This window comes from Cibotium barometz, chromosome 34, assembly GCF_041138505.1.
Source record: "Cibotium barometz isolate CiBa-2024 chromosome 34, ASM4113850v1, whole genome shotgun sequence".
NCBI classification, from domain to species: Eukaryota; Viridiplantae; Streptophyta; class Polypodiopsida; order Cyatheales; family Cibotiaceae; genus Cibotium; species Cibotium barometz.
Window position 1 is genome coordinate 4,949,927 of NC_141079.1, and position 25,404 is coordinate 4,975,330.

Below are 25,404 nucleotides of genomic sequence, written 5' to 3' on the forward strand. Positions count from 1 at the left end.
CAAGAGAATGAATCCATATTCAAGTTTGGCCATGGATTGTCAAATGCCATATTTGTTGGATGCTCTGATGTATATGTATGTTATAAGCTCTAATGTATATATATGTTTATATTTAATGATGTAAGCTTGGAATGCTCTGATGTATATGTATGCCATGCTACATTCCAATTTTAAATTCAATTTCATTCATAACATTTAAATTTTGTCTATCAACCAAGGAGGTGGAGGCAAGCGTGGGAGAAAGCGAAGAGGGGCAAGGAATACAGGCCATGATCCTCTACCCTCGAAGATTTTGGAGGAGACTAGTAGATTGATATAGAGACAGATTTCCAAGAAGAAGAGGATGTGGGTAAAGAAGTTGAAAGCCAAACTTTTGACAATTTTACTACAGAGAGCAGTTTTTATGAGGTGGACGATGAGCTAGAAGCTGTTGTTAGTATACACTCAATGCCTGCCTCTCAGTATATATCACTTTGATGTATAATGCACATTTGTTAGGCCCCCATTATGAGGAGTAGCCATGGTGCATATGTCTTTAGTAGGAACCCCGGCTTAGACGCCGAAGGGCTCATTATTGTGACCATTAATGATGGTTAGGATATGGTCAGGGGTACGAGCGTTAGCTGGGGCCCGGGGCATTGCCCTGGCTAGGGGTCCCAGCCCCCCTAGCGGGTGTTTAGGGGTGGGAGCCCCCGTGACAACGGTATGAGGAATATTCCCTAGAATATTCCCTCGGATACCAAGTCCATCATTAGTGGTGGGCGGTGGGCGGTGGTTGGTGGTCAGTGGGCCGCGTTCTTGATATGTGAGCGGTGATCGTGTCTATGTAGTGTAATCGCCCTCATTGTATACGCGTCTACCACACCGCCTACATTACTATATATGGACATGGTTGCCATGAGCTTAGGCATCCAATGCTTGTGAGTATCCACCCCCTTTTGCACTTCGTACATCCTCCGTCTAGAGTCTATTTAGATCGCCATCTAAGCTCTGCTTGAGAGCGCATGGGTGGATAGCATGGGTGGGTGGATAGCACCATCACTTGTACCTCTTTGGTATAATCGAAATTTTAAATTCTCTCCACCATTATGTATGTATTGCATTGTTTATTGTGCTTTGTCTTGCTATCTCATTCCGCTATGCCATATTCTTATAGCTAGTTCCACTATGCAGTCCATATACAAAGGTGAGGGGATTGATGGGTGATGTGTGAAGTTTGAAGATAGCTTTTGGTAAGGAGGGATATGTCTGGAAAAGTGTGCTTCATAGTGTCCATCTGAATGAACATGTGATAGAGAGACCACGTTGATTAGTGAGGAGATATTGGTAGACTGGGATCCTATTTGGCATGACATCAATAATAAGGAGTATGAGGAGGACATTCAGAGAATACTTGAATTGCACATGCTTGCAAGTAGGATGTTTTATGTTTGGGAAGGGAGCCATTGAACAGTGGCTTGGAAAGCTGCCATAAAAGAGAGATTTTTAAATACAAGGACAAAGCATCACCGTGTTTTGTGTACCAACATAGATCCAACAAGAGTAAGTGAGATTGCACTTCTATCAAGCTTTCAATGGGCGGATGAACTAGTGAGGATATCTTTATCTTTGTTTGTTTATGTATTTATAGACTTTACTATCCAAATATTAAGAAGTTAACTCTTTGAATATATTATGGCTCCCTTTGAATATATTTCTGGGCCATTTGATTATGTCTCCTTAAATATATAATGTGTCCAAATATGGATGAAAAAACAAAAGAGACTATGGAAAAAATTTTATTATTTAGTCTTGGTCTTCAATGAGACACATGCTTTGGTTGGGATAACTTGCAAGATGCGATGAATTATGTAAAAATTTGTGCTACAAATCATGAGGACTACTTAAAGGATCTGCTTGAGGGAGAGAGCGTGTTAAATAGCTTAGATTAGACATAAATACACTCAGGGTGTCGAGCCATGGTACCCTTTTACTTGCAGATATCTTGGAAAGCTTGTGTACAATGTGAGTTGTTGCTATGATGCTTTCATTTACCAATTGCATGGTTTTCATCTTTGTTCCATGCTTAAAATCTTTGTCGATGCTTGTGGTTCAATGATTTTTTAGGTTCGAATCACACAATCGCTAAACAAGAAGCTCGAGCGGGAAAGATTGTCATTGTCTAAAGACAAGATTAAAAAATTGGAGGAGAAAGAGATTGAGGAATTGGCCACTCGATATGGTGATAGAATTGAGAAGGTAAAGAGAAGTTGTCTCCTCCTTTTCTGAAAGTTTCCAAGTATAGCATGATTAATGTGTGGTTGAAGATGCAAGCCTTAAACAAAATAAGACAAGTTCTCAATACCATCTTTTTTGTTTGGTTTAGATTCTCAATATAATTGAGAATAAGCATGGTGATGATTGGTGATCCAAAGTATGGTCTTGGAAATGGGGAGCAGATAGCTATGCAACTTTGGAGAAGTTGAACGTGCTTGCCCTGTGTGATGTCCCCATTAAATCTAAAGTCTATTGGTTGTCTTTGTTGGAGGAAACCAAGACCACTAAATCTATGTTCAACCTTGCTTGAGAAGACCACATATACAGACAGTAAGTTGTGGCCTTCTATTGCAATTTGGCTTCGCACATGGCACCCTATTGTATTAGACTCCTGCATTTTCTATCCATGCATTCTTGTTTTAATATGTGGGTTGTGCACATCTATGTTTTTGTTTTGTAGTTGGCTTCGAAGAGAAGTGATTTTGGAAAAAATATGAGTGTGGAGGTTTCTGGATAGAGGTAGTGTTGCCTATTTTGCTTGGAACTCTGTACTTAATGTGCGAATGAGGCATTGTCTTTGGTTTAAGTGTTTGTCCTTCTTGATTTGTAGTATGCTTCCTCTTTGCTCTTTGTGATTCATAGATGAGGGATGGTGCCTCCTTTGTTTTGCTTAGAGAGTTTGCCACTCTTTGTGGCTCTACATATGCAACCTTTGGATTCAGTGGCTTACCCTCATTTGCCAAAAGGTATCATGTAGTAGAGAGCCTTCCAAGGAGGAGATTCATGGAGTCTTGGGGGGGGGGGGAGGAGATTCATGGAGACTTGGAGAGGAGCGTTACATTTATGGCTTTATTTCTTGGGTTATTTTTCCACCATAATGGTATTTGCATTAAGTTAGGATATGGTACAATCCCTATTCTCAAGGCATGTTTGAAGACAGGCCATGTTTGTGCCTTGATGGATAGGAATGAGAGACTTGTTTCATCATACATGTAGCCCTTGATTCTTGCTAGGAAGCGGGGAAGACATGGGGAGGCTAGTAGTTCACACGCTGCTAATGATGAGATTGATGTGTGTGTAGGAGATAATCCATACAACATCTACACCTTCTTCATAGTTTCAATGGGGTGACTATTTGTTTGTGTTTTTGTGGTTGTTGCTTGTCTTCTGTGGCTTTTTCTTGTGGATTTCATGATGGTTTGCATTATGGATTCCTATGATTTAGGTGGTAGATTCTAATGATTATTGACTCTCTGAATGGTCAACATAGTTGTGTTGCTATAGCCTTATTAATGATACTTGGTTGCTAGTCAATTTTGTGCAATTGGTGATAGTGAATTGGCTATATCTTGAATGAGGTATGGTTGATACAACTTGATGGCGTGGTTTTGTGAGATAGGGATTGGAATGTGCAAACTTGCTTATCATGTCTGAAACCTATTTTTGTTTTTATTTCAATGCAAAGTCGGCTACCCTAATATGCAGAGGCAATGGCAAGAACCATGGCTAAAGACCCAAGATTTGAGACGGAACATAAGGAGTGATGCCACATCCACCATTTGTTTATTAATGATGAGTGTGAACCTACGTGCCTATCTATGGTTGAGCTTATGGAAATTGTCTTCCATAGTTTTTTCTAGCTACTTCAGAGGTTTTATGTGTGTTCATGAGCTTCCAAGGCCATTTTTGGTGTAGCTCGATGTTCTTGCAAATTCACTTAGAATTGCACTCTATTTGTTCATAGCCTCTTCATATAGTATGTGTCCATAAAGGGGGGATTGCATTGAAATTGATTTTGTACATAACAAATCAAATCCAAAATTGAAATTAAATGAAGCTTCAAGGGGACAAAAAAGACCCATTTCTAAATTGGTCTTCTTTTTGGGATCTCGTTTGTTACGCCCCCCTTGTTTTTCCAGTTCACTTGAAAGAAGTCGCTTGAAGGATGGTAGAACCCCTCCCACCCCACCATTCACCATGCTATTTTTTTAAACACAATCTCACTCATTGAGCCCTCCACCATCTTCTGCCTCCCCCATCATGTCCTTTGTATCAACCTCCAATCATGGTGCCATGGCCTCGCATTCTCTGATTGCCTGGAGGAGGGCAAATTGATTAAGTTGTTTGTCCCCGACGACCTCCGCCCCTACATTACATTGACAACCCCCATCACGAACGCCATCTAGGATGCACACTAAGGGCTGGCACATGGTGGATAACACCTACATGCATTTAACATCAGAGGGCAACACAATTTATAGACCCATTAAAATCATGGTGTTGTACCATAAAATGCAACTTCAATTCATGAAGACTAGCCAGTGACACTTGTTTTTGACATTCTTCATGTGACTTACCACTAGGATGTCTCAAATAATGAGGCCCATGAGTTCTATAGGTCAATGACACCAACACCCTCCATGAAGGAAGAGGATGAGGAGAATAATGACATTGCCATGGACAAGGATAAAGATGATAGTGATGCATCAAGTAGCAACAACAAGGAGAAAATGGCAAAGGAGCCCCCTGTAGGTTCAAAATCCGGTGGCTCAAGCACGAGGCACTTCAGGACCATTCCCCATCAAGCCCATCTTCCGATACACTAACTCCAAAAAGCTACTACCCATGGTAAAACCCAAGATTTCTGATACACCAACTCCAAAAGCTTATACCCACGGTAAAACCCAAGAACTTCACGCCCAAGTTCCCCCTCCTATTGCCTCCACTTCATCACCTGCCGCTCCCCGTCCATGGTTACACCTGCAACTCCGCCCATGGTTACATTCCCTACCTCTCCAACACCACCATCCGCCCCTTTTTCTTCCACACCACCCCCACCCCTTACCTCCTTAGGGGAAGCCCTAAATGGACTAACAAAAGCCTCCACTTTACAAAGATGAGTGCCATCATGTATTGGAAGGAGAAACACACCTCTAGTTAGGGATCATGAACAGATGTTCCCCCCTAAGCGTCCTTTCAACTCGTGTAGTACTACACAGAGAGAAGGGTAGAGAGAGAAAAGAGAAAAAAGCTCAAAGGATTGTATTTGTATGTACAATGTAATGCTTATATTGATGTGTTATGAAGCTTACAAGGTATAATGCTTTTATAAGTAAAATACCTTATCTTTCTCAACATACAAACTATGAGGAAATGACACATGGCTTACAAGTATAATGCTTTTATAAGTAAAATACCTTATCTTTCTCAACATACAAACTATGAGGAAATGACACATGGCTTCATTGATGACATCATTTCTTACACATACAAACACTTAGGTGGCTACAAGAGATGGCTCACATCATGTAATAACTCACTTACTCACATAAGTGAGTATTCAACACATATAAACACACTTACACATTAATGGACACGTAGGGTGGACACTTGAGATGGACAGACACATATAACTCTAAAACCCAACATTTAGCCCCAAAATTTGTATGTTAGAAAGTTCAATGGTATATATTTTGGTTAGCTTCAAATGATATGGTAAATGTTAAAACTCCTTCCAATAGATTTTGGTTAGCTTCAAATGATATGGTGAATGAAAGTCTACTTCCAATACCCAAGAAGATGCTAAAGAAGCAGACCCATGGAAAACCCCTACATTGATCTCCTTAGGGCACAAAATGAAGTGCCAAAGCAAAGTCTCTTTTGTCTCAAAAGCTAGGATTTTGAGTACATTTGAATTGAGTTCTAAGGTGGATGAACATTTCAGGGTCACAAACTCATCATTTTTAGATGTAACATGTGGTTTAATCCTACAAACATTTGTTCACTATATGTACTAGAGAGTTTGAATCAAATGATGGGCAATACATAGAACTTCAGTAACTTTTCATTGTAACTACATATTACGAGGAAGCTATTGATCATGACATCTCATGCTCTTGTCCACGTTCTTTCAAATTTTTGACTTCTTGGACATTTTATAGTTGTGAAGAAATACATGCTTTGTGTGTTTGAATGTGTCATGTCTTCTGTCCATGTTATGGTTCATTGTTAGTAGGAAGATCTTTCTAAATTAGATAATTCTCATTGTTGCTTTAAATCTCGAGGTTGCAAACAACAAACTAACCTTTTTTAAGAAAATCTTTCATGCTCATTGCAACACCACCCCCCCACATAATCAAATAATTCACCATTTCATTCTTTCAACTTTATTGATGATTGCTGTTAGATTGATATTTTACATGCAAAATTATTTTTTTAGGCTTATGAAGGTTATTGTATGTTATTTTTGTATTACTAAGGTGCAAAGTGTCACGATAATAGAGATTTGTGGATGTTACTTTGTGTCCTTATAAGAACCCTATATATTCTCATTATATATTAATTCCAATCTCATTATATTCAAGAAATATCTTAGCATCTACTCTTCCTTTTCCATGTTGCCATTAATTTTGCACTTCTCAAACAAGCTCATAGTTTCCTTTCATTTTTTGTTCATTTTTATTCATTTCTTATTATTGTTGCTATTATATCATTAAATGAGTTAGATTAATTTTTTTCATTGAACCCTAACAATTCCTTTATAATTTTCTGAAGCATGGAGCTTCATTTCACTATAAACAATGAGTCATGAAAAACGACAGCGAGTCATGAGTTATCGTTTGCAACAAGTTGTCTTGATTTTCACTAGTCCTAAATATTAATTAATTTTACACGCTTTTAAAGACATTGAAGAGAAATGTATTTAGAAATTTTACAAAATAAGCATAGTTTCAAACTTCTTTTTAAAAATGTACATATTGCTAATTTAAAGGTGAATTTTTTTTCGCTTTTTGTGTCAAATAACAAAATGGAAAAAACAAAGTCAATACAAGATCTAATATTCTTTAAAACTACTAATAATTCACGCATGTCTATGTAATGTATAATATATTCTTTACTTAGAATTACAAAAATATACCTTTTTTTTCAAAAATTTAACTAACTTCATCCCAATCATTGCACCTCATCTAATCATTCAATTAGAGCATATATTTGATGTTAAGATAAGTAGGTATATGGAGTCCATGGCCATAGAAGAGGCTTATTGAAAGAAACGATTTCTCTAGATTCAGATAGAAAACTAACGATCCATGGCCATAGAAGAGGCTTATTGAAAGAAACGATTTCTCTAGATTTAGATAGAAAACTAACGATCCAAATAGTCAAATTTTAGATGATAGTGATACTACAATTTATTAATTTACTTTATTTTGATCTAACGGTTTGATTTAGAGTTATCATCTTTCAAAAAACATAGTTTTTAGTTTATAACAATTAAATTTTGAGGCGTGAAAATGACATCATTTGTCGTTTTGAAAAATTGATAAAAATTTGGATTCCAGAATCCACTTTGTTGACAAAATAGATTTCAAAATCCAAAATTTCGAACACATTGACGTTTCTATTGTGAGAGTGAAATTTTCATCAAAAAAAAATTTGGGTCCAAAATTTCACTTTTATTGGACGTTCATTGACCAAAAAAATTTCGTCAAAAAATCCATCGATGGAAAAAATTTCGTCAAAAAATCCATCGACAAAAAAAATTCTGTCAATAAAATTTTGGATACTAGAATCCACTTGGATTCTGGAATCCAAATTTCCATTGACGGATTGAGATTTTCGTCGACGAAAATTTTTGGTGAGAATTTTTTCAATCGATGGAGTTTTTTGACGATTTTTTTTTTCATCAACGGAATTTTTGACGGACTAATTTTTTCATCTAATAAAAGTGAAATTTTCTTTCATTACGGACCATTAAAAAAATTTTTTGATGTCACGGTAGAAACGTTAGTCTCAATGGAAATTTGGATTCCAGAATCCACTTTGTCAACAAAGTTAAATCCAAATTTTCATCAGTTTTTTAAAACGATAACTATTATCATTTTCATGGCTCAAAATCTAATCGTTATAAACTGAAAACTAATTTTACAAAGACTATAACTCTAAATCAAACTATTAAATCAAAATAAAGTAAATTGATAAATTATAGTACTCACTACCATCTAAAATTTGACCGTTTGGATCGTTGGATTTCTATCTAAATCTAGAGACATCTTTTCTTTCAATAAACCTCTTCTATGGCCATGGACTCCATAAACCTGCATGTCTTAATATCAAAATGTGCTTAAATTCAACCATTGTATTAACTTTGTATACAAAGAAAACTTATTTTCTTAAACAATGTAAGAGTTTTATCAAATTATATTGGGCCTAAAAGTAACGTCAATTTTATCACTATCAGTTTGTTTATAACACACTACGTACAACACGTAGTGCAGAAATGTGTATTGGTACAAAACTTATCTATGCTCAAGGGAAAGTATGATCTAGAGATGCTTAAATAAAGCAAAAAATGAAAGAAAAGTGAAATTTATCGATGTGTGAATATGCTTAATTTGCATGATATAGAAATTGTTGTGTATGGATTTAAGTTAAAAAAATGTCTTAACACTTGCACCAGAAAATAATTGATATTTTTAAGCAAAAGGTCCAATGACTCTCGTAGTTGATTGGAAGAATTTCTTCTCTTTTGTAATTATTTTTTTAATTGGACATTTTTAGGTTTATAGTAAAATGTAAGTAATGTTTTATGCATTTTGTTTCACAAAAGTACTGTTTTTTTTAAATGTTTGACATGAAAGTGTGTCGTTTGTCTCCATAAAATTTTTAAAAAGGTATATTTTTGGGTTTTTTTTCTCCCAAAAATGGAGTTGAGTTGTCGTTTGCATGATTTTGTTGTCGTTTTTCATGACTCGCTGTTTATATATTCTCGTATAAAAAATAGTTAAGTTTATGTGTAGAAGTTGAGGAAATGTGGGATTTCATTATATGCCACTTGTGAAAATGCAAGTAAATGGCTTCAAAAAAAAAAGTATGTTTGATAAAGAAAGGGAAACGTAAAGGTCTTCAAAAAACAAAAAGTATCTTTGATAAAAAAATTAAAACGTAAAGGTATTAACATGAGTGAGAAATGGAATACCAAAACATGCAAGTACCTTTAAAAGATTAGAGGAAACATGTGTAGCACGAGTGTCAAGCTCGTGTTTAGAACATTTATTTTGTGTACTTGGACTTCTGAAATGGCTTCTATTGAAACCTTTATTTTGTGTACTTGGACTTCTCATATAGCCTCCTATCACATTCTCAAATTTTCAGTTGGTCTTCTTTTTGGGGAGGGGGGGAGGGATTTGCTCTAAAAGTCCCTTAGAACAACAAGGTGGTCCTATGTACTTAATACCAATTGAACATGTTATCTCAACAACTTTCTCGGGCTTACTCAATGGATTATTTGCTACCATGGTCATGTTTAGAATATTCATTTTGTGTACATTCTCAAATGGCATCCCATATAACCTCAATTTCACAATTGGTCTTTTGTGTGTGTGTGTGTGTGTGTGGAAAATTTGCTCTAAAAAAGCTGCTTTGGACAACAAAGTGGCTATATGTAATAAATACTAGTGGTTAAAAATATTACATCAACACAACTTTCCCATCCCTACTAGATTGTCACCCCCAGGGGGTTTACATGTGATTAAAGGTAAAGCCAATTTCATGGAGTAACCTTATGCAACCTCAGAGTTCCCTCTTGTTATTGGTTTGATCCTAAGCCCATAAGAACTTTTTATGTGCTTCACCCATAGAGTAAATTTGTATTTAGAGAGAGAGAGAGAGAGAGAGAGAGAGAGAGAGAGAGAGAGAGAGAGAGAGAGAGAGAGAGAGAGAGAGATGTTGACATGATTCAAACATAAGAAGATGGTTTTATTAGAAATTTGATGGTTTCTCTCTTTTTGTTTTGGTTAAATCCCAAACATTTGGGTTATCCACCTTTTTGCTTCATGCATGGATGGTAAGGGTATGTCACATATGAGAGTGGCGTTGAGATTGAGGATTAGAGAGTTATGTTGTCTTGGAACTTTAAGATGTATGACAATTGAATGTAAAAAAAGGGGATTGATGAGTGCGAAAGCTATGTGACAATGGGTGACCATAGGTGAGATATTGACATGGTCACCATAAGTGCGGGCGACCATAAGTGCTGGTGCTCTAAAACTTGGTTTTGTATAGTATTTCTCCTAATTGAAATTTGGCATTTCAAGGACTAAAAACCATACATCATCTCTATTTTTTAATCCTAAATTTCGACCACTTTGCTAGCATTACCTTAATTTTGATTAGTTGTAAAAAGCATAATTTTTAAGCATGGTAAGTACTATGGAAGGATATCTACCCTTTGCAAGTGAAAGGATAAGAAAGTGTGCAAGTTGGCTTCGCAAAGCTCTCTTGCTATGGATAGAAGACTTGAACAAATGGCTTGGTTGTATAACAATTGTGTGGGATAAGCCTCGTCTCAACAAAGGATTTCAACCGTCAGAGATAAAGGATAAAATAACATAATTTTGGATAAATGTATGCCTCTATTGTTTGATTTGCTTGTTTAACAAGAAGCCAATAAGAAGAAATGTATATGTTTCCTCCCCAAAGTTTTCTTGAACGCTACTAACAACTGTGCAGGATGTCCTTTCAGACTCATGAAGTGGCTTGTGTGTGGGGCATGCCCCAACGGGCTACCCATCGCCTAAAAACGACAAACATTTGGAAGGATAAATCCGTATACCGAGGTGAAAGTATATAATGATGGTGCAATAGTCATGGTTAGGGGTTGTGGGAGACTGGATAATAAGCATTGAATCAACAAGCTTTATTTTTAAAGAATTCACCTCATATAACCATTGAATCAACAAGCTTTATTTTTACAGAATTCTCACTAACACAAGTTGTTGACACATCATCATCATCACTAAGAATATTACTCAATAATTAAGGAGACATAAGCATAGAGAATTTTAAAAAATAGAAATAGAGGGTTGATTCAAAATTTCGTATCAATTCAGAGGTTGTTAAAAAAATAATGGGCTAATCAAACTTGACACATCAGCAAGCAAAAATTTCCACTCCCCCTGACCATGACGACCGAAAAAGGACAAGATGTGTCCTTTTAAGTCGGAAGTCTTGGTGACATGGCAAACATAGCCCTTGTCGCCATGTCAACACGGGTTCTCAGGAAGGAGCTTCTACACCCTCTCCACCTTCCACATGGCACTATGCAATATAAGTGTAGTGATGTATCATGTGACTTATGAAAAGTGTACAATGTAAGGATAAGAAAGTAAGAAACTGTGAATAGTGTGACCTAAGGTCATGTCATGAATATAATAAATAGTACGTATTAAAAGTGTGATTGAGTTAAGAAGTAATTAAAAAAGGCATATTCATAATATTCAAAATATTGGGATTCCAAGTGGAGGTTCTGTGCGAGCTCTACAATTTGCTCAAATGGAGGCGTGTAGCATGGAATTCTTGTGAATTTTTCAAGTGTTGTGTCCGTTTGGGAGCAAGATTTTCCTGAAATGGCTGCAAGTATTCTCTGTCTTGTTTAGGGCAAGCTTTTCTGTTCTCACAAATCTTTGGCGTTGTTTCTCTGCAGAAAAAAATTACTTCTGGCTTTCTCTTTGCACAGGGTGTCTGGCTTTCTCTTTGCACAGGGTGTCTACCTTTGCACATTTTAGGGCTTTCTGAGGGTTTCACAGAGCCCCGTCTGCGCGCCTGGGTATTCTTTAAGGGTTTGGCAAGGGATGCCTGTGAAATTTTTTAGGGTTTAGCAGAGCCCCCCCGCACTGTGTGTGTGTGTGTGTGTGGAACTTCAGATGATAGAGAGCTTGGCAAGGCTTCCGTCGTACTAGCAGGTGGTGCTACTATCCGCCATGTCCTGTGAAGAGTTTTCCCCTCTTATGGAGCATTCTGAGCAGTGGGAGTCGCCAGCAGAACCCCTTTGGAAACGAGACCACATCGATGTATGGAGTGCAGGCCATGTCGAAGCCATGGGTGCAAGCAGAGAAAAAAACACTGCAAAGGGAGGGTGCGCTAACCCTAATTCTAAGCCTAATCCTTCGCCTAGATTTAACACTAAAGCTCACCGTAACCCCAGTCGTAATGTTAGCTGTAAGTCTAACCCGAGCTCTAACCCCAACCCTAGGCATTTAGGGTTTGCTAAGGCTGACTCATCAGATCATCTGCTCAAGCAGTTTGATTCTTCGGATAATAGTGATGTTATGGATGATGGGGATGAGAGTGGTGGGAAGCGCAAGACCACCATGTCCAAGAATCTCATGTCGGAGAGGAAGCGCAGAAAGAAGCTGAATGAGAGGCTCTACGCGCTCAGAGCCATTGTCCCAAACATCAGCAAGGTACGTGACCTTTAAAAGTTATGACCACCATTTTTATTGGCTCTGTTTTCCCTCCTATTTTAGGTAAATGTATATTCAAAATTTTTTTTTTGGGTACTTGAATGTTGAAAAAACTTTTGGAAACCTGTTGCTAATGCTGCCTGGAACGCTTAGAATTTGTTCCATGCCATGGTGTAAAATGGGGCTTGCTATATTGTAGATGTGAGTGGTTTGAATGACCTACCTTGTGCGTGTGACTCTTTGTGTTGTGTGCTTGTGTGTTCTTGTGCTCGTGTTTGGGTAAATCTCATATACTAATTCTATTCCATATCCAAAAATATACTTGACTAGGCTAAAAAAGGGCCTTGGCTCGAGAAGAATAGGGTTGGACATGGCTACAAGTTGCCATCAAGTTCATTTACTGTCAACCTTGGAACTCTGATGCTTGGATGCTTTGATATGTTCAGATGGACAAAGCTTCTATTGTCAGCGATGCCATAACTTATGTACGTGACCTTCAAAAGCAGGTGGATGAAATCCAAGCTGATATTGCTGACCTCACGTCTCAAAAAGAGGGTGCAGCTATTGTAGATTCGAGTGCTGAGGATCGGAGGCGTGACAATGCCATATTATGCTACAAAAAGGAAGTCAAACAGGAGCACTGGATAGTCGAGGTTTGCGTGTCTCAACTAGATCTTGGTCTATTGATTTTTTGTCCTTTTTTTTTCAAACAGTTCTTCCAATTGTACCATGTAGGCAACTTTGAGAGTAGTCTCAATTAGGAAGTTGGAATAGACACGGGGACTCCATCCACTTGTCTACACACACACCTACCACCACGCACACGCATGCATGCACTCTCACCCCCAGAGGCACACATCAACCCAACCCACCCACATATACATACTTACACATGGTCCTGGGCAGACCAGGCGCAGCCTGGACAGCTTGCAGAGGGTGGCAAGATTGTGGCCAGCAGCAGTGTGAAAAGGCGCCTGAAAAAGGGCATGCATTAAGACCAGGTTGTGTAGCAATAAAACAAGCTGACTGTCTAATTCTGCCAGCCGACCAGCATCAGTAGGGGCTCTAAATAGCCAAGCATAGAATTCAGTCTTTATCTAAGCATTCACGAAGGGTTGCTGTATTCCAAGGGTCAGGACAGCCAAGGGGAGTGCTGTTAGCACATTCATCCCCAGATTCTGCTCATCATTGGAGTCCCCTTTTTGGTCCCTTTTCGTGGCCCTTGGTTGTGGGCTGGCCACCCTATTTTTGTACATTTTTCTTGGGATTTTTCCCCAGGTCGGGTAGCTTTTTCCCAGTCAGCCAGCAGACCCATGTCCAGTCGGCCAGGTTCTCAAGTCTGGTCGGCCAGCCCCTCTTACCTATTAGTAGGTGGGCTGGCCTCCCACTTTTCTCATAGTCTAGTCTTTCTTTTTGCTCCCTCACTTATGAGACTCTTCATATCTCTTGCTTGGGACTGTGTCAACACTTCAGTATATTCAGCATAGTTGCTTCATCTCTCTCTCTCTCTCTCTCTCTCTCTCACACTCTCTCTTAGCACACTCTAGTGCTTGTTTCCTTCCGCTCTGTGCACTCATTCATGGTATCATCGCTCCCGGTTCAGCATTAATATGCTGCCCCAGTCAGCGTTAACTTTCTGCCCTAGATCTGCCTCAGTTTTCAGCACCTTAACATCTGCGTTTTCTTCTCAGTTCTGCTGCTGGTTGGCTGGCTTCTTCCGGCGCCTCTCCACTGCAGATTCAGGTCTTCCCTCACTGGTTTGATCTCTGAGATTCCCTTCTTCACCTGTCGACTGCTCCTTTTCAGGGCTGCAGCATCTATCTTACTGCGTTTTCTTCCCTACAGGTGGCTCTTGCAGTTTTTGGTGTTTAGAGTTGAGGATTGGTGGCTTCTGGTACCTGTGGTGGACACTCCTTCCGAGATTGTGCATTTTTCTGAGATTGAGCCCAAGCTCTTATGATGGCTGCCCGACTACACTTCATATGTTCTCTGAGTCTGCAAAGTTGGATAGCTCCAACTACACTTTGTGGAAAGTGAAGGTGAAATTAGCCTTGCGTGGCGTGGATCTCTGGGATTGGCTTGTTACACTTGCCAATGTCACCCCTCCCACCCTTGCGTCGGGTGGTGTGACTCAAGCACGGATTGATATTTGGCAGGCAAATGATCGTCGTGTTTTCTCTTTTCTGATGTTGAATTGTCAGGATTCTGTTCTCTCTCATGTGCGTACAACAGACGTTGCACATGGAGTTTGGAAGGCATTTGCAGATCTTTACGAGATTAAGTCTCCGGGATGGATTTTGGCGTTGGAAAAGCAGCTTATGAACTTGTCAGTTTCTGCCTTTCCATCTTTATTTGCTTTCTTCTCGAAGATGAAAGATCTCCGAGATGAGCTTGCTGTTTGTGGCAAGATATCTCTACAGAGGATATGGCTATTCTCTCCAAGCTTCCAGAGAGGTTTGATACTTATTTTTAGTCTCTTGTTTCTTCTCCTCGTCCTGTTCTAGTTACTTAGGAGGAAGTTCTTCCCTCCATTATGCAGATTGAGTCTTGCTTTGAGGAGTAGACTGGCATCTCTGGTGGTTCCGATGGAGCTTTGGCTGTACGAGATAAAGGGAAGAATCAACAGAAGAAAGGGAAAGGGGGTGTTGACAAGAACTCCAAGGATAACAAAAAGGATAAAGACAAAAAAAAAAGCAGATCTTCTAAAAACAAGGACATCGAGTGTCATTATTGTGGCAAGAAGGATCATAAATCACCCCAATGTCACAAGAAGAAGTGGGATGAAGAAGCAAAGAACTCTTTCTCTATAGCGGTGTCTCAAACCAAGAAGGATGATGGTATTCTTCTATTAGCAGGTACTCGTGTACTTGCTCTTGTGACTTCTTAGTCGCGGTTGTGGATTGTGGATAGTGGTGCTACTACTCACATGAGACCCCATTGAGATTGGTTCGAGGCATTCATTGCCACGACAGGCGAGATCACTTTGGGTGATTCTTCTTCCGTGCCAGTGCATGGACATGGCACCATCCCCATCTTCCGCTTCTCTGAGGACAAGAGGTACTTCTTTGACGTTTTGTACATTCCAGATTTGGCATTTAACCTTTTGTCAGTGAGTGGTCTTACAGCTTAGGGTGCGGAGGTGATCCTCTCTCGTTATGAGATTACCATTCGTGATAAGGAGACTGGTAGCATCTTGGCTCAGGAATCCAAGATAGTGGTTTGTACAAGTTGACCACTTTGCTTTCTTCTGGTTCTTCTTCAGCTCTTTGGCATGCTCGGTTATCAGCTTCTACAGCGAGCTTCGAAGGATGGGTTGGTTGAGGGCTTACCGACAATGAAGACTCCATCTTCTATTTGTTTCTCTTGTTTACAAGGGAAGCAACATCGAGCTGCCTTTCCGAAGGAGGCGACATACATATCTTTGATATCACTTGCACTTGTTCATGCAGACTTATGTGGTCGTATGAGTACTGCGTCTTTGAGTAAGGTGTTGTACATGCTTGTGATGGTGGATGACTTCTCCAGATATACTTGGGTCTTCTTTTTGAAGTCCAAGGATGAGGCTTTTTAACACTTTTGTGATTGGAGGGTTGAGGTGGAAAAAGCCTTGACCGGTTTCTCGGTCAAGGCTCTCAGGTTCGAGAGAGGGGGTGAGTTTACATCCCAGGCTACAACCAAGGTGAAGGTGAAAGGTCAAGCACAGATCATCAGATCTATAGTTTTGTGTTATTGTACATCATTCTAATAAAGCAAATACACCATTCGTGGTGGGGGCCTGTCACCATTTTGTCCATCTCCATTTTTGGAGCCAGTTCTATGGGACTATAAAAAATTTATACTTGCCTGCTCTGAACTGGCCTGTACTTGCTGCCCATGTGCTGAATCTGCAAGTACAGCACTTGATGTACCTGTTACAAGTACAGTACTTGCATAGTACTTGGTTGATTGTACTTGCACACGTGTGGAGCATCTAATATACCTGCTGTAACTGCATAGCACTTGGTTGGTTGTATCTCCAACGTGTGGAGCATTTAATGTACATGTTGCAAAATGTGAATACTACCTGGCTGGTTGTACCTGCACACGTGTGAAGCATTTAATGTACCTGTTGTACCTGCTGTAAGTACAGAACCTGAATAATGTGGCATGTTTGTACATGCACACGTGAAGTACGTGATGTGCTTGATTGTACTTGCTACAAATTGTACCTATTGTACTTGGATTGTACTCACCGTACCAAAGAATTGTTGTGTAGTGCAGGAGCAAAGCATGTATATGCTGACCATGCTCAGGAATGTTCTTCCTGGTGTGGTCAGTATATTTCCTTGTGTGGTGTTGTTAACCGCGCTCTCAGAGCTTCTGAGAGCCAGTGAAGGTTTGACTCACCTTGGAATTTGGGAGCAAAGCTCATTGGGGAGAACCACGTCATGTCCCTCCGCGGTGTAGCCCTTGGCTTGTGTTAGTATGGGCGTGCTTGTTTGTGCACGGTCTTGGAAGACCAGTGAAAGGTAGGTGTGTACCCAGTGAAGGTGGGAATGAGCCTGTGATTTGAGGCTACTCCAACCAACACATCTTTTTCGACTTGAACGAGTTGGTTTGGTTGTTTTTACTCCCTGGTGAAGAAATTTGGCCTATCAGGCCCGTGACACTTGCACATATAAATACTCCAAGAAATACAAAATGTATTGAGGGGGGGAGGGAGGGGGGCCCCCAGTGCTGGTGTCATGTGTATTTTTCAGTATTTCCAGTATTTATGTTGCTGATGTTGTTTCCATTGTTTAATATCAGTTAAATTAAGTGTTCTAAATATGTGTATATTGTCTTCCGATGTGTAGGTCTCCTGTAGGAAGCGATCACATTGGTATCAGAGCCATCGGAAGCAAGTACGAACACTTGACTCAATGGACAGCCAGGGCAACCCATTGGAAGTGCCGAATTCGAGGGTCCAATCAAGTGCTTCACGGGATTCCGATGCATTGCATAGAAGGCACAAGCCTCTAGAGAGAGTCTATGACAGTGCATTGATGGGAGAGCCATCACGTGGTAAAGAACCCATGCAGGAGGAAGAGCCCAATGCATTGAGGGTTGAGTTGGAGCACATGAAGAGGCTCTTGCAGGCAAAAGAGCAAGAGCTGAAATTCTTGCATGAAGACCCCCATGTACAAAGTGTCATAGAAGCCAAGAAAGTTGATGCTGTGGTGGACATGACTTTTGGGTGTAAGAATGGATCGTGCCAAGATTGAAACCATTCGGAATTGGCTAGAGTTGCAAAATGTACATGAGGTACGTAGCTTTCTGGGGTTATGTTCATATTACAGGCGCTTCATAAGGCATTTTGCTATGATTGCCATGCCTTTACATGATCTCACAAAGAAGAAAGCCACTTTTAAATGGACCTCAAAGGAGCAAGATGCCTTTTTGCAACTCAAGAATGCTATCATATGTGGACTCGTTTTGATTGTTCCTGACTTGCAAAAGCCATTCACGGTGGAATGTGATGCATGTGGGAATTGTAAGGGGCTGTCCTAAATCAAGAAGGTCATGCAATTGCATATGAGAGTCGACGATTGCATGATGCTGAGTTTCATATGGATATCTATGAGAAAGAGCTCTTGGCTGTAATTCATGCCTTAAAGATATGGAAACATTATCTTCTTGGGGTTGAATTTGTAGTCAAGACAGATCATCAAAGCTTGAGATATTTTCCATCTCAAACAAAGCTCTCGGAGAAGCAGATGAGAATGGCAAACTTTCTTTCCATGTTTCATTTTCAGATTGTTCATTGTTACATGCGGAAGCTTTGGAGAAGAATCGGTAACTTCAATGCTCAGAAATCAGCACTCTTTTCGCGACGGAATCGACGCACAAACTGAATGAAGATGTGCAGAAAAGAGAGAGAGAGAGAGAGAGAGAGAGAGAGAGAGAGAGAGAGAGAGGACAGTATTGGGTCCCGAATACCCTCTGTAGGGTCCCCACCACGGATGGTGTATTTGCTTTATTAGAATGATGTAAATCTGAAAGAAAATACAGAAATCCTTGACCTTTCTTGGCTGGAAATTCCGTGTCCTTGACCTGCAGTCTTTCACTCCTTTGCTTAGCATCTTCTTGGCTTGTCTAGCCTCTTTATGCTTGATCTCTTGGTAGAAAAGAGATGAGATAATGGGATTGTGGGCTCACCCTTTCATACTACTCCAACAATAGCAGTCGGCCAGTTCTAAACTAGGTGGCCAGCATAAAATTTTCCCACGACTCAATTTCCAGCATTTAATGCTGAAATAAATCACATAAAATGTTGCATTTATTTCCCTAACTGGCTGGGCATCAGGCGCCCGATTTTGGATGGCTAGACAAGGCTTTTGCAAACATCTTTAGGGCTGGGTAGCCTGTATGGGCTGCCCCAGGCCCTACAGCCACACAAAGGCTGCATCTCCTGAAATCTCCCTTTAGCTTGTCCCTAGGGCTGTCGTAGAGCCCCTCCATGGCTGGTGGGTACAGCCAGGGCCCGCTTGGCCCTCATGGGGGTGGTTCCGCACTATCCCCATGCCCACACAAAGACTCTGGGTAGCCCTATGGACTGGCCCCTTGTTCTAAAAGCAAACCCTAACTAACTACTCAGTGATCTGGCATCCAGTACCATACTAGATACATAGAATCGCTGATGACTCGTCCCAGACTGGGCTCACATGGGACCAGTTCACCATCCTAGGTCTTGCACCTTCTGTACAGATATGTCTACGTGGCATCCAAGTGCGGGATGCACGTGACATCCCCTTCTGCTTAACTTGATGGAAGCTGCATAGCCTCCAAATAATCCGTCAATAACGCCGGATAGTCTTCAAAAAACACTTTGTCAAGCCATGCCGCTTCATGGTCCCTGTGTCCTGAAACTTCGTGAGGAACTGTCGTATTCTTCGGCTTGAGCCATGCTTGAAACGGTGCCGAAGGATCTGTTCTAGAACCATAACTTCTGCTTCATCAACAATATCTGGTTCCGCTTCGTCTTTGACTTCTGAAGGGATAAGACCTGCATATGGCTTTAACCAACTGACGTGAAACACATTGTGCATAGTCCAACTCGGAGGTAGCTTTAACTGCATAGACACCTCATTAATCTTTTTCCTGATGGGAAAAGGTCCAAAGCTTCCAAAAGACAACTTTGGGCATCGCTTGCCCACCTGTTTCAATCTTTGCTTCATAATCCGAAGAGAAACCCGATCCCCTTCCGAAAACTTCACATCCCTTCGGTCTTTATTGGCGTGTCGAGTGTAAGCCTCTTGCGCTTTAGCCAATCTGTCCTTTACTGACTCTAAAATCTCCTGGTAAGACTCCGTCACTCTGTTCGCTTCAAGTACTGAAGACGAGGTCCTGGTCAACAATGACTGGAAAGGTCTTCCAAATGCTGCCTCAGGTGGTTGGCCTAAACATACGCACCTCCCATTGGATTTGCGTGTCAAGGCCATACAAAAACTGCCCTTTCTTGTGTTAGAAGTCATCTCCTGTCTATTTTTATACACCAGGGCCTTTGTTGTGGGTGTGTCCGCCCTTATGAGGTGTTTTCTCATTTTTCCCCACTCTCCATATTTTTTTTCCATTTTTTCCCATTTTTCCATGGTGCGGATGGATGCCACATGTTGGCAAGAGCCCCTGGTGCTGGCCGACTGCACCTCATGTGCTCCTGGTGGTTGGCCGACTGCCTATGATGCAGTCGTGGAGGTTTTGATGCTGGCCGACCTGTTTTGTACAGTCGTGGAGATATTTTCTGCTAGCCGACTTGCTTTATGCAGTCGTGGAGAGCCCTCAAGCGCTGGCCGACTGCATCCATGGGGCATATAAATAGGCCCCATGTTCCTCACCATTTTCTCATTCAGTTTTGTACGGGAGGATGCGTATAGAGAAGAGTTTACACGCCTCTCTCTCAGTGTTTTCTTGTGCTGTCTATTTCCTGCACTCTACTTGCTCTTGTGGACCCAAGTTTGGTTATCATTTCCACTGCGTATTTTGACATGGTATCAGAGCCCTAGGCTCTTGATAGATCTTGGGAGTTTTCTGAGCAAGAGGGGGATAGTTAAGTTGCTGATTGGTGGACTGTTTTGGACTGTTCGGGAAGAGAAATTGCAAGAGTAAGGCGGGCTAAGGTGCTGGACAGTCACTTGCAGGTTTAGAGTTTTTTTTTTCCCACCCACCTACCCTTTTTCAGTTTAATCCCCGCGATGGCAGATTTGTTAGAGATGGCTGAGAAGACGTGAAGATCCCGACTCTCCCCACGTCAAGGTTGGATCAAAACGTACGTACGGATCCAATCCGCACCGTACTCCGTACGGATCGATCCGTACGTTTTTTTTTTTGGTTTTTTTTTGTTTGTTTGTTTGTTTTTTTGTGGGTTTTTCGTTGTTCGCCTGCGATAAACCTTTTTTTTTTTGGGGGGGGTTTCGCCGATAGCGTTGGACTCCGTACTGCCGCCAGCGATAGCACCTGGACTCCCTACAGCCGCCAGGGCACACCTTCCGGTTACAGTCTCTCTCTCTCTCTCGCTCTCTCTCTCTTTCTCTCTCCACGCTTTCCCTTTGCTTCGCCATCTTCTGTGTTCTTCTGCTCTCACCCCCCTTTGTTGCCACCGCCCTCCCTTTGCTTAGCCATCTTCTGTGTTCTTGTGCTCTCGCCTCCTTCCGGTACAGTCTCTCTCTCTCTCTCTCTCTCTCTTTCTCTCTCTCTCTCTCTTTCTCTCTCCAGGCCTTCCCTTTGCTTTGCCATCTTCTGTGTTCTTCTGCTCTCGTCCCCCTTTGTTGCCACCACCCTCCCTTTGCTTAGCCATCTTCTGTGTTCTTGTGCTCTCGCCCCCCTTTCCCCACCCACCCTTGCTCAGGCCCCCAAGGCAGCAACATAACTCTCTCTCTCTCTCTCTCTCTCTCTCTCTCTCTCAGAGCCTTAGGCCACCATCTGTGGACCATGCACTTAGCTCTCAGCCTCCCTCTCCCTCTCCCTCTCCCTCTCCCTCTCCCTCTCCCTCTCCCTCTCACTCTCTCTCTCACTCTCACTCACTCTCAGTTGAGCTGCCCACTAAATATTATGCATTGCATGATTGCTGAATCCTGATTGAAATTGTATGGCATTGTGCATTGAATTTGTCAGAGCAATCATGCCGAAGCGAGAGAACCCATACTGGAAGGAGCACACAAACGTCATTCGCATTGTGACTACTCCAGGGCAGGCAGGTAGTGGCACTCGACAATGGCAGTGCAAGTACTGCAATTTCACCCTCACGAGTACAATTACTCGTGTCATCAAGCACCTCACAGGCATTGGCACCACCAACAATTGTGCAGGGTGCAAGAGAGTGCCAGAAGCATTGAGAGATCAGTTGATTGCTGAAAATTTCCCTGCAATGGGGGCAGCTGGAAGAGGAAGAGGCACACGAGACACACAGGCTGCGCTTCATGATGCTCTTCTTGGGGACTTGGCCGGTCCATCCACGCAGGTTAATGAATCTCAGCAGGCATCGTCTGCCAGAAAGAGGCCTTTTGTCATGCAAGATGAGAATGAGGGTGATACACACACGGAAAGGCAAACCACCTTGCCTTCTCGTGTGCATGCACAGTCTTGGGTCAAAGAAAGGCAAAAGGTGGCTGAGATGGAGATTGCTCGCACTCTCATAGAGTGCAATATCTCCTTCAATGTTTTGAGGACTAACCAATGGAAGAGGATGGTCAGAGCTATAGCCCAGGTTGGACACACGGAGTCATGGTCAGGGCTTGAGTACAAAAAGATGCGCACCCACGATGCTTGATGAGCAAAAGGCCTTGATAGACAAGGCATTGGTGCCAGTGAAAGCAGGTTGGCAACAATTTGGTTGCACTATCATTTCGGATGGCTGGAGTGACACACGGCGACGACACATCATCAATATTCTTGTCTCTTCATGTCTTGGTACGTATTTCTTACGTGCTGTGGATGCTAGGAAGGCAGGCGAACGCATCACTGCTGAGAGTATCTACGAGCATATTCGCCAGGCAATTGTTGAGGTTGGTCCAGAGAATGTGGTGCAGGTTGTAACAGACAATGCTGCTAATTGCAAGGCAATGGGAGACATGGTGGAGGCGGAGTTTCCTCGCATTGTGTGGACTCCATGTGCAGCCCATTGCCTTGATTTGCTTATGGAGGACATAGGCAAGCTGAGTTGGGTGCAACCCACAGTTTCTGATGCCACGAAGATCACTACATTCTTCAGAAAGAAGCAGCAGGCATTGGCTATCTTTAGGAGCCACAGCAACCTAGATATGGTGCGGCCATCCAAGACAAGATTTGCCTATATGTATTTGGTGCTACACAGGCTTTTCAAATTGAGAGATCCACTATTACAGACAGTTGTGGATCCAAAGTGGAGAGATGTATCATTCACAGACAGAGCCCACCAAATACATACAGAGACGGATACTGGATGAGACCTCTGGACGGATGTGCAAACTCTCTTAGTGGCTTTGCAGCCAGTATTTGTACTTCTGCGAGTCACAGACATGGAGGGCTCCACTTTGGGCTTAGTGTACCACCTCTTCATGCAGATGAAGAGTCATATTGCAGCCTGTACGTCCCTGACAGAGAATTGGTAAGTAAAATCTTGATTCTTGATGGCCGATTACAGAATCTTGATTCTTGAGTCTTGACTTACTAATTGCTCTACTTCTCTGTTTATTTTACTCTTGTGGCCGAGATGATATATTGGCTATTGTGGATTATCGATGGGGGTATATGAGTCGCCCCATTCATGGGATGGCTGCATTCCTCCATCCTTTCTACAAGACGCCACTTCTCTTTCATGATAGGGAGCTGCTCACCTTACGAGATAGGTACATTAATAGTATGTATGATGTGGAGCAGCAATTGGAGATTGATGCGGAGCTTTGCAACTGGGTCAACAACTTGGGACCCTCATTTGCTAGAGCTGTTGCTCTATTAGACCAGAGGCCACCAAGCTTTCTCTGACTTGGTGGCAAAGCTATGGAAGACGGGGTCTTCCACAGCTTACAGATATAGCTCTGCGAGTGCTATCTCAGGTATGTATATCATGTATGTACTATGCCATTTGAACTAGTCTTGTGAAGCTTGTTGGGAATTGCTGAGCTCACATGAATGAAGCACTTTTTTTGAATTGGAGTGCAGGATTGTTCAGCAGGTGCTTGTGAGCCCAACTGGAGCGCTTACTCGCTCATACATACAAAGATACGCAATCGTTTGAGTACGTCTCAACTAGAGAGACTGGTCTATTGTAGGGCCAACATGAAGCTCGTACGAGCTTATCATGCTTTGGGCACCCCAAAACAGGTGAGTTTATCCTATTCATTCTCTTATGGGGATTGGCCTCCCATTTACATAGCTTTTATACTAGTAACTATAGTATACAAAAAGTTGAGTCGTTAACACTCCGCGTTCTCTTTGGTTTTACGTTGAATAGGTGGATCCAACACGTGTCAAGCTGGTCCCAGATCCTACCACCATTGATGAGGCAGAGCAACGGTTGAGAGATGAGCATGACGAGATTCTTTGCCTCCTTCATAGAGAGCTGGAGAGTGTAGACAGGCGGGTGACGAGATCGAGAGCCCGGGCTTATAAAATTCAGCTACATGAGGGACCTACAGATGCAGAGAGTTCTGGCCGGAGAGGCGCCCGGAGAGGGAAGCTGCCTATTCAGACTCCTCGAGCACGTGCGAATGAGGCCGTTCGCCTCATTCACACTACCGAGTAGGATGATGTAGAGGCAGGGACAGGGACATCTGAGGCAGCCCACCCACCTGTGCCCATGATGACAGGGCCTGAGTATGATGACGAGGGCAATGTCATCACGGAGGGTTATATGCTTGATTCTCCAGGGTCATCATCCTCATCGGATGATGAGTTTTGATTTGGATTACCTTAGTTTTGATTTGTTGTTGTATGGACATGGCACATTTTGTCATTATTCATAGACTCATTTTCAAATTTCATCATTTTTTGATGTGAATTGTGAGTTGTCACGACTCACTTGTGACAATGTGACTTGTCTTAAGTAATAAGTATTAAGTATTAAGTACGATTAACTTAAGTATGATTGACAACTTTGTGATTCTAATTTCTCACTTTTGAATTAGTAGGTTTTTGACCTTGTTGTGTCTCTATTTCGAAAGTTTTATAAAATTATAGGTCAATGTGGTTATGGACTGAAATTTTATGTAGGTGGCTGAAATCTCTGAGATTTTATGTATTTTTATGTATTTTTACAATGGTACGTATTTTTACGTACCTTAAAAATTTTTCTCGTACCAAACAACGTACAGTACGTACGGATCCGTACAGTACATAATGTTTGGAACCTCCTTGCCCCACGTTCCCTGTGGACCGTCAGTTGGACGGGAACAATTACGGCATCTGGAAGGTTATGATGGAGTCTGTATTGGAGTCATATGACCTTGCTGATTTCATCGTCATTGGGGTTCCACGGCGGAAGTAGAGGAAGGGGAGGTACTGTCGATGAAGAAGGACCAGGAGGCACAGGCATAGATGTGGGATCGTGTCAACGCCAGGGTTCGTTCATTTATTTTCCTCAACTGCACACCACAAGTGATCAATCATGTAAAGCACATGACGCTGGCCAGAGGCATATGGTAGCACTTGGCTTCTCTTTATAACAGGGTATCACCCATGAAGAGGATCTCCTTGGAAGTGCAGATGCGGGTTATGAACCCTGCAAAGTCCTTGACGATGCGGGAACACATTAACAAGCTGCAGGCCCTTCAGCAGGAAGTCCTCCAGGCTGGGAAGGAGATATCATCTGAAGACATGGCCATCACTTTGCTGTCCCACTTGCCTGCTCAGTATTTTGCTTTCTACTCGTTGATTATGAGTGGCAGGCTCAGCACCATTACCTGGGAGGAGC

At 41.8% G+C, this 25,404-nt stretch overlaps 2 protein-coding genes across 4 annotated transcripts in view; both read left to right on the plus strand.

The window, feature by feature from the left end:
* The first annotated feature begins 11,533 nt into the window (after positions 1–11,533).
* LOC147618638 (transcription factor ABORTED MICROSPORES-like) overlaps positions 11,534–25,404 on the plus strand; it is a 46,529-nt gene continuing 32,658 nt past the window's right edge. Inside the window, exons 1-5 of one of the 3 annotated variants that reach the window (XM_086773674.1) lie at positions 11,534–12,500; positions 12,947–13,153; positions 14,192–14,243; positions 14,346–14,954; positions 15,040–15,320. In XM_086773674.1, coding sequence (XP_086629800.1) covers positions 12,018–12,500; positions 12,947–13,153; positions 14,192–14,243; positions 14,346–14,954; positions 15,040–15,044 — 1,356 coding nt within the window. In that variant the 5' untranslated portion in view covers positions 11,534–12,017 and the 3' untranslated portion in view covers positions 15,045–15,320. Of the gene's footprint in view, positions 12,501–12,946; positions 13,154–14,191; positions 14,244–14,345; positions 14,955–15,039; positions 15,321–25,404 lie in introns of those variants that run through there. The other 2 variants (XM_086773673.1, XM_086773675.1) reach the window with 2 other exon arrangements.
* Positions 21,637–24,600, plus strand: LOC147618639 (uncharacterized). The gene is made up of 6 exons (XM_086774559.1): positions 21,637–22,203; positions 22,295–22,885; positions 22,982–23,100; positions 23,491–23,548; positions 23,655–23,816; positions 23,947–24,600. Exons 1-6 carry the CDS (start codon positions 21,637–21,639, stop codon positions 24,235–24,237), a joined length of 1,788 nt encoding a protein of 595 aa, XP_086630685.1. The 3' UTR covers positions 24,238–24,600.

Bases quoted from the DNA above. Each gene is read 5' to 3' on its own strand.
- LOC147618639 (XM_086774559.1), top strand. From the start codon at position 21,637: ATGCCGAAGCGAGAGAACCCATACTGGAAGGAGCACACAAACGTCATT. The intron at 23,101-23,490 runs GTAAGTAAAATC...TTGGTGGCAAAG, and splicing joins ACGTCCCTGACAGAGAATTG to CTATGGAAGACGGGGTCTTC. The intron at 23,549-23,654 runs GTATGTATATCA...ATTGGAGTGCAG, and splicing joins CTCTGCGAGTGCTATCTCAG to GATTGTTCAGCAGGTGCTTG.